Source organism: Ceratotherium simum, chromosome 15 (genome assembly GCF_057802395.1).
Source record: "Ceratotherium simum simum isolate JZ-2026a chromosome 15, ASM5780239v1, whole genome shotgun sequence".
Lineage (NCBI taxonomy): Eukaryota > Metazoa > Chordata > Mammalia > Perissodactyla > Rhinocerotidae > Ceratotherium > Ceratotherium simum.
In genome coordinates, this window is record NC_141914.1 from 15,496,934 (window position 1) to 15,509,598 (window position 12,665).

Here is a 12,665-nt window from a genome sequence, read left to right on the forward strand (position 1 = left end):
AAACAACAAAGAGTATACTATTAACAATTGCGGTTCACTTAGATAGAAGCCATAATAAATCAGAAATCAACTACCAGAAATGAGTGAAGAATGATGATACACCCAAATAAGATAATTCTGGATTTTAGAACAGGAAGTGAAATTATGCAACAACAGCTTGATGTAATAGAATATATATGACACCTCCTTTATGGCATATGAAATAAATTATTGTAATTATTTTCCCAAATAGAAAATTAGCATACACTGTCTCTCCCAAGATCCTGCTCTAAATGGCTTAATTCACCATGCTTGCATGCCTAAGTAACCTAACAAAATGCCTCTCATCATTCAGAGTGGTCTATGTCTATCACCCTCAGAATGTGCTTCTTGATTATGAGAGAATTGATGTTAACATCTTAGTTTTACCCAGTTAATCAATTCCATATTTCTGACTCCTTTCTAACCCAATAACGCTGAAGAAGAGAAAACATCAGTCAATACCTGCAGCCACCGTTTTTCAAAAGCCAAATGGATCCCCCGATGGCAAAGACAATAAAAATACAGGGGATGCTATATAGAATACGTAAGTTTGTTGTTGTTTGGGCACCTGTAAACATAGACACAAAAATATATGGTTTAATGTTATTCAGCACTAAAAAGAAATGGGCCATCAAGCCATGAAAAGACATGGAGTAACCTTAAATGCACATTACTAAGTGAAAGAAGCCAATCTGAAAAGGCTACATACTGTATGATTCCAACTATATGGCATCCTGGAAAAGGCAGAAGTATCAAGACAGTAAGAAGCTCAGGGATTGCTAGAGGTTAGGGTGGAGGGAGGGATGGATAGGTGGAGCATAGAGGGTTTTAGGACAGTGAAACTACTCTGTATGATACTATAGTGGTGGATATATGTCATTTAGACATTTGTTAAAACTCATAGAACGTACACCTAGAGTGAACCCTAATGTAAACTACTGACTTTGAGTGATAATGATGTGTTAATGTAGGTTCATCGTTACAAGAAATGAACCACTGTGGTGCGGGGGATGTAGAGGTGGAGGCTGTGTGTTAGGGCAGAGGTTATATGGGAACTCTCTGTACTTTCTACTCACTTCTACTGTGAACCTAAAACTGCTCTAAAAAATAAAGTTTATCAAAAATAAATAAAATATATATACATATATATAGTTCAAGGATGTCTCACTGTACATGAAATTCATTTCCGTGATTTTATTTTAAACAATTCTGACCCATTAAGAATTCAGATAGTTGTTATAATAAAATTGCTTTATCAACTCAGATTCTAGGGTTTCCAGCAAGACATTATCGTAAGTCAGGACTTTATTGCTCAAAGGATTTATGAATGGTAAATTCCTATAGAAGAAATGTGAAATTTAGATCTCTCCATTACAGTAAAAGCAGAGCGTCTCTCTTCTCCGATATTCAAAAATAAATAGGGAGTTGTAAGGAAGGTAATTGGAAAAATAACCCTAACTCTGAAGTCACCTTTCTTCCAGGGCATTGAAACTGAAAGGAAGTCATGGCAACAACTTTAAATTATTTATTAACCACTGGCAGCATTATAAAGCTCAATCTGACCCGAGGACAAGCCAACAAAGGAAGTGCCAGCTCTGAGAGGCAGTGGCTTTAAGACCGTGCTCCTGGGGCTCCGTGAACGTGGCTGGCGCAGCAGGAGGAGGTGAAGTGGAGGCTGAGCAGGCTGGCAGCCAGTCCCTCCACCTTCCTTCAACAGTTGATTTTTAAACTTTGGATTTCTCTGTGTTTTATTTGAAAAAGAAAAGTTTTGTTTTACGGTTAAAAACAACGTTGTTTTGAAAACCTCTCTTCCAAACTAATGCACTGTCTTTCATTGGAAGTGCACCAGCAGAGGCCGGAGATCCACCCTGCAAGGAAGACGTAAAGGAGATCCCTGCACTGGGTGGGAACAGCCTAGATGGTCCCTTCATCTCTGAGATTCTATAAATATGACATCATATTGTAATACTGGATGGTCGGATTTCATACATAACCAGGGCACAATTACTCTTCTCAGTAAATACTGCTAAACCCTTTTCTTTACAAAACAAATATCACTTTAAGAATGAATAATGAAAAATGGCAGTTTAGACACATGGGTTTTTCTCTTCTCCCTTCTTAAAACTTACTAAAATATCAGTAAAGAAATGTTTTAAAATATAGGCTTGCAAAAACAAAGAGAACTGGGATGAAGACAAGAGCAGATGAAAGATTTCAACTTGTTTTTAGGAGAAAAATGAATGGAAGAATGGCAAATAATTTAGTGGAATAAGTAAAAACCTTAGTGTCCACAGAACTCCAGGAAGACTCAAGAATAGGAAGCACCAAATGCAGAGAAAGGGGTTTGTAGGGAGTGAAGTGTGGGGCTAAGAGTTGGGAGCTTCTTTGGAAGTCTGTATTGAGAGCAGGTAGGCTGCCAAGTCTCCCCCCACCCTGTGCAGCCAGGTCACGCACCTTCCCCAACCAGCAGAAAACAGGAAGTTTGGCCCAGAGAAGAGGAACTGGGAAGACTCCAGAGTCAAGGATCCAGACATAACGGAGGGTGGAGATGAAGGGCCAAAAGAAGAGAGGTATTACCAGAAAGTCTGAGATCTGAACACTCACACACGCGCATACACACATGCACACTCCCTTCTCCCTCTCTGCTCCCAGAACACTGATAGGATTACCCCTCCAGGGCAAGAGCCTGGAGGGTTATTTTCTGCAGAACCTGAACAGTTTCAGAGACAACATTCAGATACATAAGGAAATAAGGAATCCTTTATTTTAAAAAAATTTACCTCCTTTTCACCCTGTTGAAGCTAACTAGTTGACAAGCCCACCCACAGATAACACAGCTTCCAATCAACACGTTAGTGCTCACTTTGAAATGAATGATAGCCAAGGATTACCAAAGAGTTAAGGAAAGCCACACCTGTGGAAGAAAGAGATTAAAACAAATGTCTGGAAGGCAGAAGGAACTCAGATTAAATAGAATGGATCAAGCAGAGGATGGAGGGAAAGAGAATGTCCAGGACAATAACTGGACAGCAGGTCTAGTGACTAACCAGGCCAGATAGAGCAGGAGCATGTATAAACTCAAGAAGGACGCCTCAAGAGGAAAATGAAACTGACAGATTACCTAACAAATTTGACCATGTGGGAAGTAGTTTTAAGAGAGGTTTTCCAGTTTTATTAGTGAGTTTGGTGATGATTAACAATAGGTACACGCATTATTAAAGAAACAAAAAAAGTAAAGCAATTACTAAGTCTAAGAAAAACAAAAAGTTATTCAAAAAGGAAAGTGCAAGTTTATTTCTTGATTCAAAGCTTAAAAAAATTTACATGTTCAAAATAATGTAAACACTGGCAGTTTAACCAAATGTTGCTATATCACTGTATATGAAGGATGAGGGAAGGGAAGAAGGTAAAGTTAAATTCTCATCTACCATGAGAGGAAGTGGGTACATAATGTCTAAATTTGATATATTAAGAAATAGCAATATAACCATGTTGTTTATAAAAATGGAATTAATTACCAGAAGAAACACTTGAAGATTTGAAAGTACTTGCCTCTGGGGAGTTGAGTAAGAATGGAGAGGTAGTAGGGGAGAGGCAGAGATAGGGCAAATGTTTTTCATTATAGCCTAATAGAACAATATAGACTTTAAACTACATGTGTTAGCATTGATTAAAATAACATTTAATTTTTTTAAATAACAAGAAATGAGAGCAGGACGGTAGCAGAGAGTAGAGAAAATAAACAGTGATGAGCTGAATCACAGATGTTATTATAAGACATTTAAGAAATTTCACTGGAAGAGCCTGGAGGAGAAAATTCTACCAGACTAAAAATTCATGAAGGTGATTTGAGTGACTTTATTCGTCTAATAAAATCATAAGTATTTTCTTAAAATAACACTTTATCTTTCAATTAAAACCATACATATTCATTTGAAAGTACACTACTCCAGCCAATTTACTACTAGTACAGAAGGGAACATTAAAAGTAGAATAAAGTGCATTCTATAATATAACTTTTTACAACAAATTTTGGTATTGTTCTTCTAGACAATCTCTTTATTTTGAGGAGGAGAGGGAGATCAAATGGAGGATGGGAAGAACATCCTTGAATGAAATTTCTCTGTACATTCTTTTTTCCTTCTTAAGGTAACTCCTCTGAAAGAGGAGAAAAATCAAACACAAAACTAGAAAAATTACTGACCTTGATTCAGCTCTAACGACAGACTCTTGTTGCTGGTCACATGGGAGACAGTGCAGGACACAGAAGGCACATGGTGGTCCTCCCAGGGGCATGTACTCTGGACTGTCACTGTGCCATTGCCCCAATATTCGTGCTTAGTTTCACAGGCTCTCTGTGGGGTCCAGGAGATCTGTGCAGCCGGCTTCCCTGCAATTGCCCTGCACACCACAGTTCTATTCTTGCTTTGAAACAGGGTCACCTCGGGGGGCACTGCAGAGGTGAGGGAAAAATGCTTCAGTCTTAACACATGGGATATGGAATTTAGATAGACATTCGTTTCAGTGCCAAATCTGGTTCTCTGAAATACCACAATCTATGATGTTCCTTACCTAACACTTGGAGGTGATATCCATGATGGAAATTCCCGTCAGGTGTTACCACTTGACACCCGTAATACCCATCATGAGTGATGTCCACGGGATCAATCTGAAGGGTGAGAGTCTCATCAGGTCTGGAGGCCCAGGTTATTCTCTTGTCAGTACAGTTTTCTTCCTTGGTCTCATTTGTATCTGTCCTGTAGGCTCTGGTGCAGGAAGGCTTGTCTCTGAGGACTATTTCCCATGTTGTTAGCACCACAGTTGTCAACGGGATGTGAGGGCAATAGAGCACAGCCTTCATACCCACAGGCACAGACAGAGAAGTGTTAACTGAACACACACACACAAACACATGCACACACACAGAGAATAACAAAAGAAAAGCTTGATAAGGAACTTCATGTGTTAAATTTATCCACAGCATATTACATGAAGTTGTACTAGAATATTAGTTTGCTGGTGATCTTATTCCAGAAATATTAAGAATTTAACATTCATGAAATATATATAACAGATTAAACCCATCCAAAGATTAACCAATTTTCTCCTATACCCTGTAACATTAGGAAAACAACACATATTATGTGTGTGACAAATTTTTTTAAATATTTCAAAATTAATTCAGGAGATGTGATATCAATAAAACAGACATGAGAAAAAAGAATGCTGAATTAAAAAACAATGTTCTAAATCTAATCTTTTGGTCATAGAGACTTAGATTTATCACACAATTCATGCTCCTCAGGAAAGAAAATGGAATAATTAGTGATGTGCTTTCCTCCTCTTAAGTTTTGATGAAAGCAAAAAAACCCAGTAACATCAGAACTAAAGCCTATCCCTAAGGGTGGCACTTCAGACAGACATAAATGTGGAAAGTACACAGTACTTTTATTAGAAATAACTAAAATGGCATTCATGTTGAGCAAGCTGGAGATTTTTTTTTCTAATTTTTATTCAAAGAATCACAAAGTCAGTGAAATCAACAGATTTTAAATAATCTGTAATTTCATCATTGGACCATCCCACAAAAATGAAAAATGATGATGCATAGTGGAAAGAAATGCTTAGAAATATTTATTTCTAGTGAAAAAGAAGTATACTATATAAATACAATAGAAATAAAAATGAATTGTTTTCCTCTGTAAATTTTCTGAAAAAGGAATTTATTGCAAATGTGTGATACTAGCAAACATGGCCTTTGAACGTTTCCCTTCTTTCCTATACACACTGCCAGTCAATTCAGCTGTGAAATTTGCTCTCAGATTTTGTTTCCATACATTCAATACAATTATCAGGATTAAGTATAGAATTGGCCTATTTTTCAATACTTTAAAGTAAAAATTAAGCCCTGCAATCATCTTCCAACATAGAAGCTCACACTTTCCCATAACCTGACATGTGCCCATGACTTTTGGGGTTTGGTGAGAGGTGCAGGTGCATCTGTTACAGCTCATCTGTAACAGAGGTGAGTGTCAGTGATTTCATCTCTTTAACATGAGCAGAACCCGCTGGGGCGGAGCAAAATTTTTATGTGGATGAAGCTCATTTTTTCTAAACTCTGCATTTAATGTCTCTCATATCGTTTTTTGGAGTCACCTGCCTCTTCTGTGATGTACTCAAGCGTTTGCATTTCAAAACAAAGATCACATAACTAGATAAAGGAAGAAGGAGGATCTTAAAGCAGATCTGAGAGGGCGGTTCAATCCATACTCTTTCCACCACTCCAGGTGGCATCCCCTTGTAGAGGGAAACCTGGCAAAGGCTTAGAGGCAAACAAGAACACGGCTTGCTGGAGAACAACTAGAGGTGGGTGTGGGTAAGCATATATGTGCACAACGGAAAGATGCTGAAGATAAAACCAGGAAGGTAAGAGACTGGTGAGATAAGTTGTGAATGCTCTTCTGCTGCTCTTGGGATTGAACTTAAGCTTGTAAGCAGAAGAAAGCTTTAATGTTTTTGCCTAGTATTTATGCTTAATATCTGACTCTATTTTTTTAAAGGAAAGTACTAGCTAATCAAATAAATATGCATTTTAACATAGGCACAGTATCCAAAGAATTAACTCCGGTGGTGAGGATTCCAAGCACTGTGGATTTCTGTCTTTCACCTTTCTTAACTCTATGAACTTCAATCAATCACTCTTCACCTATAATGAAAATTTTTGTGTTATTGCTATTATTTCACCCATTCTCTATCCTCTTCTTTATTTTTTCATATCTGTTGTGAGAATTTACCAATAGCCAGTCACTCCCCCACACTCAGTGGGTTTGGCACCTAACAAATACATTCTCCAAACACTTTTGTGATCAGCTAGGGTGATTTCACCTCCTACTTCACTGAGAAGATAGAGGGTAGATTCTCATATTTGCCCCAGAACCAGCAGTCGTATCCTATCTTTTCTGCATCCTTTGTCTGTAAATATCTTCCAGTCTCATCCAGCCCTATGCACACAAATTCCGATTGGCTTTTGGGCATTTCCTTTCTTTTCTCACTACCATACCCTAGTATAAGTCCCTATCATCATGCACCTAGATTTCTGCAAAAGCCCCCTAACTTCTATCTCTGTCTCAAAACTCTCCTGTCTTCAGTTCATACCTTAACAATACCACCAGGTACATCATTCTATAACACAGATGTGATTCACTCAACTCTAAGAGAGATCTCTTTACAAATTCCTTCAGAGATCTCTCACTGCCTGAAGAAAATGTTTAAATGTCTTTGTATTGGCTTTGAAAGCTCTCTTTTTCAAATTGACTCACCTTTGCAATCTTATCACCCCCTGTACTGTCCCACATTCCAGAATGAAAACACGAAGACAATTGCATTTCTATGTCTTTCTTCACATTGTTCCCATAGTCTGGGATGCCCTACAGAATGCTCTTTGTCTGCTAAAATACTCCTCTTCTTTAAGACACAATTTACATGCTGCACCCTCATGAAGCCTTCTCTGAGCCTTGGTACTTAAATGTTCCCTTCTCTACACTCCTGGTACACTTGATGTGAGTGCTTATGTCCCTGCTTCATATGACAGCTGTGCTCAGGTCTGGGTTCCCCCAAAAATCTAAGCTCCCTGAGGGCTCTCTGATAGTCTTGCTCGTCTTGCTCATCTTTGTGTTCCCCCATAAAGCCTACCACAGTGCCTGAGAGAGAAAGCTCCAAAATCTTCAAATGGAATGAAACACTTTTGGAGGAGGAGGGGCGGGGTCATTCAGGGTCCTCATACCACAGTACTCACATCACTGTATTCTTCAACTGGGCACAAGGCTGGCCCTCAGACCAGACCATCAACTATGTTTCTAAGGAAGTTCAACACTCCATCCCTTCCATACTGGCCTCTAGAAAAAAAAGCATATTACCTTCTGTAGGAGGTCCTAATTTGCTCTGCTTTCCATCCATAGATGAACCATTTACTGATACTGGAAAATATTCAGAGAAAAGTAAATGAAATCAATTTGAGGTACTTGAATGGAGCAGAAGCCACTATTTCTCAAAAAAACTTATATACAACATGATAGAAAATCAGTTAACCATAACTAAATTACACAGAAAGACTTGCAAAACAGAAATTAGAAGTTATTCCATATTAAATGGAAAAGCATGTTAACATTTGAAAATTACATTTATAAGCTATTAATCAATGATTTCCCATTTATGAGACACCTTGTTTTGTACTTGACAACTATTTTGCACAAGGTAACCCTGACTGCACCCCTTCCTTAGCCACAGTGGATTGTCCATCATGGGCACATCACATGAGCTGGGATGATCATAGTCCTTTCTCCAGATGCCACTCCCTGATTAAAGTTGTTTGGTGCAGTAGTGGGCACCTCACCCAGCAGAACAAATCAGAATACTTTCTTGAGAGCTTTGGAACCAGAACTGAGAAGAATAGTTCATCCCTCTTCCTTCCCCATTTTTCCTACTGTGATGGTTAATTTTACGTGTCAACTTGGCTAGGCCACAAAGCTTAGATACATAGTCAAACATTATTCTAGATGTTTCTGGGAAGGTATTTTTTAGATGACATTAACATTTAAATCAATAGACTTTGAGTAAAGCAAATTAACCTCCATCATGTGGGTGGGCCTCATCCAGTCAGTTGAAGGCTTAATAGAAAAAGACTGACCTCCTGGGAAAGGGAATTTTGCCAGAAGACTGACTTTGGATGCAACCTGCAACTCTTCTCTGGGTCTCCAGCCTGCTGGCCTACCCTGCAGATTTTGGACTTGCCAAGCCTCCACAATCACATGAGCCTATTCCTTAAAATAAATCTCTCTCTCTCTCTCTCTCTCTCACTCATATATATAGAACACACACACACATCCTATTGTTTTTTCTCTCTGAGGAACCCTGACTAACACACCTACCTTGGGAAGAATGAAGCAGAACCAGAGAGAGAGACAGACAGATGACAGTCTTCAGCTAGCTTAAGTTTCCAATTTCGTAGTTTCTCAGACCCACATGCATTCCTTCCCTTGCGTTCTATAGAGTTTCTGACAATCAAAATAGTCCTAATTTACTTCAAATTTGGTTCTGAAAACTTCTGTTTTGTAGTATTTTTTTAAAAAAATGACAACAATGATAAAAGAAAATACTTCTTATGATTTAAGAACTCTAACAAAGTTCTCCCTCTGGGTTTATAAGACCACCATTCAATAAGCATTTATGATCTCTCTGCTTATAAAAATATACTTCCTGCTCCTTATTCTAATTTTGCACCCAACTCTACTACATTAAAAAATAAACAAAGAAATTCAATAAAGGTCTTGGAAATGAGCAACAAAGAGACCTCTGAAATAATTTGGCCTTTCTAGGCAGCTAAATGTTATGGGATTGGGCTGGAAGGAAGGCAAAGAATGAAATTCTAACAATTAAATTTAGCTCATATTGAGCTCAAGAATCTATTTCAGAAACAGATAAGAAGTCAGAGCTGACCTCAGAGGGCTTACTGAGATCAAGGTATGGTTTAGATATTCTTGATTCTAAAGCTCTATCATAGTACACGATACAGCTTAGCTTTTCCAGACCTCTCCAATTTTATCACACCCAGCTTCTCAGAGGTTCTAAGGTCTGTGAGTTTCAACTGTCAAATTCACCACCTACCAAGACTGAGTGTTTGTAATGGAAGAAAATTTAGGATGTGGGTATTTTTTGACTATGATATTGTTGGAGTTTGCATTTGGAAGCATCAAGAGGAAAATTTAAAGCTTTATTAGGAATAAGGGGTGCAAGTAAGGTGGGGTAGGGGTACCAAATCAGGATTTGCAAACTTTTTCCATAAAGGGCCAAAGAGTCAACGTTTGAGGCTTTGCAATCCATATGGTCTCTGTGGCAAGTATTGAACTCTGCCATTGCAGCAAGAAAGCAGCCATATATAATAGTAAGCAAATGGGCATGTCTTTACAGAATTAGAAAGACAAACAAGAAACATCTATTGAGTATTCTATTTTCTTCTGTTACTTTGCCTTTTAAAAATAAACTAAATCTCCATTGACAACTCCAAGTTCTACCTCAATTTATATAAATTTCCTATTCTATTTTTACCATAAGTAGCAACTTCTTCCTCCCTCCTTTCCTTCCTTTCTCCCTTCTTTCCACCCTTTCCTTACCTTAAGTGGCAAGTATTGAGGGAACCCAATAGGATTCTGATGAATAAGAAAACTACAGTGAGCCCTGCCGCATTCCCAGCTAAGGGAGCTATCTGGTGATCAAGAGGTGGCAGCCATGATAGACAAAGGCTACTCCAGTATATGACGGCTTTTTCTCATGGGCATTCTGGCCTCTGCAGCCCTGAGAGCTGCTCCCTACTTGAAGAGTATAGGCTGTTGTCAATGGAAAGTTCAAAGAACTCAGCCTTGATTGATGCATTTAAAGGGATATTTAAAGCCTTTTCTTCTATCCTTGGTATTTTATTTCATATGCCCTATAGAAATTGTTATGTTTAGTGAAACAGCAAATGAATATCATGCTCTGAACTATAAAGCTGTTGCTATTTCAGCAGATTCTCATTTTAGCCATCTTGTCTAGGAATATTGGAAATTTGGCCACATTAGTTCTTATCAGATATAATTAAATCAGTGTTCAGATACTATGGATTCTGTTAGAAGAGGCTGGTCTTGCATTAAGTAGTGTCTTCATAATTGACTTGAATGAAGTCTTTAAGCACTTGGAGTGTCAATGATGTCCCAGTGGGCTGGAACGTAGAAGAGACCTTCTGCTTAACAAAGGTTTTCCAGTGAGTGGAGGCCCATGGAGAAATCTGCCTCTTGAACCAGATACCAAATTCTCCTACCTGAATCAAGGAAAATCTACCTCCCTCTGAAGATGATCCTCAGAAGGAAAATCAGTAAATGATCCCTGCAACTTCTCATACTAGAGATAAAACCCACAAGTTGGAACATACTCTTAAATGTACAAAAATAATTGTTTTTAGAAGAGGAAAAAAAATTAGGCTATTGTCACAAATATTCCTCTGATTGTTTTTATAATATTGGGTAAGCTTTTTAAACTTAGTTAATTGCCATATATGAGCCCTTTGGTTTTATTATCTCGATTAGTATCTAGTTGCTATAGAAGGCAGATTTCATATCGTGTATCATGTCTTCGTTGAAAATAGAAAGCATCTTTCTTAATCTTGCTTGAAGCTTTGTATACACAAAAGTAGTACAACAAATGTTTAAAGCTTCTGATCAATGGTCCTGTGATTTCTTTAATTTCTTCATATGAAACCAAATTTTCTTTTAAGCTTAGAAAGATTATAGTTTTACATTTTTAACATCAGATGTCTAATTTAACACTTTCACAATGTCCATATATATAGACTGAAACAAGTATGAATTGTTTTTGAAAACATTTATAGTAGAAAAGTAACTTAATTACTCATTATATTAGTTTCCTTGGGCTGCCTTAATATATAATCACAAACTTGGTCACTTACAACAAGAGAAATTTATTCTCTCATGTTCCTGGAAGCCAGAAGTCTGAAACCAAGAGGTCAGCAGGACCATGTTCTCTCCAAAGTTTCCAGGACAGAATCCTTCCTTGCCTCTTCCAGCTTTTGGTGGCTGCCAGCAATCCTTGGTAGTCCTTGGCTTGTAGATGCATCATTCCAATCTCTGCTTGATCTTCACATTGCCTTCTCCCCTGTGACTTCACCTCTCCTCTGCTCTTATAACGACACTTGTTATTGGATTTAGGGCCCACCATAAGCCAGGATGATCTCATCTCAAGAGCCTTAACTTAACTACATCTTCAAAGACCCTTTTTCTAAATACAGTCACATTCACAGGTTCTTTTTGGGGGGCTATCATTCAACCTACTCTACTCACGCATTGTCTCTACCCCTGAGATTTATAGTTTACATAGTTATTTTACTTATTTTATTCTGTACTTGACCTGGCATCTAATTTTTCTAGATGTTGAATAATTGAGTATAATTAGAAAGGATATTTATTGAGTCCAAGAATGCATTTTGAAATCAGTGGAATTATTTTTCCACGAAGTACTCAATGCAAGATACGTAACAAAAATAACATTTTAAAATATAAAAAACAGGTTAACTATAATGACAAACAAAAATCGGGGAAACAGTAGGCAAGGTGGGAGATACAGAAAATAAATCACTAACATTTGCTAAAACCTATTTTTTAAAGTTCTCTAGAGTAATAACCTATGTTTCAAAAATCGACTGAAGAAAATTTTGGATATGCCGTTGGTGTGTATAGTGATCACATTCTTGAAATAAGTACTAAAGAAGTGCAGAAATAATTTCAGAATAAAAAATTTACCAATACTCTTAAACATAAGCAATATTTTATTTAGGTAATACAGTCTATAAATGCATATAAGACAATTCAAGATTCTTAAACGTAAAAACTATACAAATATCAAGCACTCTCCACTGGAATTACCATTATAAGACGAGCCTTACCTGAACTGTAATTGTCCTTGCCCATTTGCTGCATCCATGAGTTGCTTGTTGTTCCCACTCCTGCACTTATGCATTCTGAAAAAATATATGGGATGAAGAAAGAATTATACATTAGTATTTCTGATTCCTAGTTAAAACTACATTTTTTCACATT

General features: G+C 37.6%; 1 protein-coding gene and 1 pseudogene across 1 annotated transcript in view; one reads left to right on the forward strand and one right to left on the reverse strand.

The window, feature by feature from the left end:
* LOC101403251 (cell surface glycoprotein CD200 receptor 1) overlaps positions 1-12,665 on the reverse strand; it is a 31,088-nt gene that overhangs the window by 969 nt on the left and 17,454 nt on the right. Inside the window, exons 2-6 of the mRNA XM_087439591.1 lie at positions 12,512-12,586; positions 7,938-7,997; positions 4,594-4,911; positions 4,226-4,474; positions 484-589 (exon numbers count right to left, since the gene is read on the reverse strand). Of these exons, the coding sequence (XP_087295717.1) occupies positions 484-589; positions 4,226-4,474; positions 4,594-4,911; positions 7,938-7,997; positions 12,512-12,586 (808 nt within the window). The remainder of the gene's footprint in view (positions 1-483; positions 590-4,225; positions 4,475-4,593; positions 4,912-7,937; positions 7,998-12,511; positions 12,587-12,665) is intronic.
* Positions 8,179-10,877, forward strand: LOC147915127 (thioredoxin-dependent peroxide reductase, mitochondrial pseudogene; annotated as a pseudogene).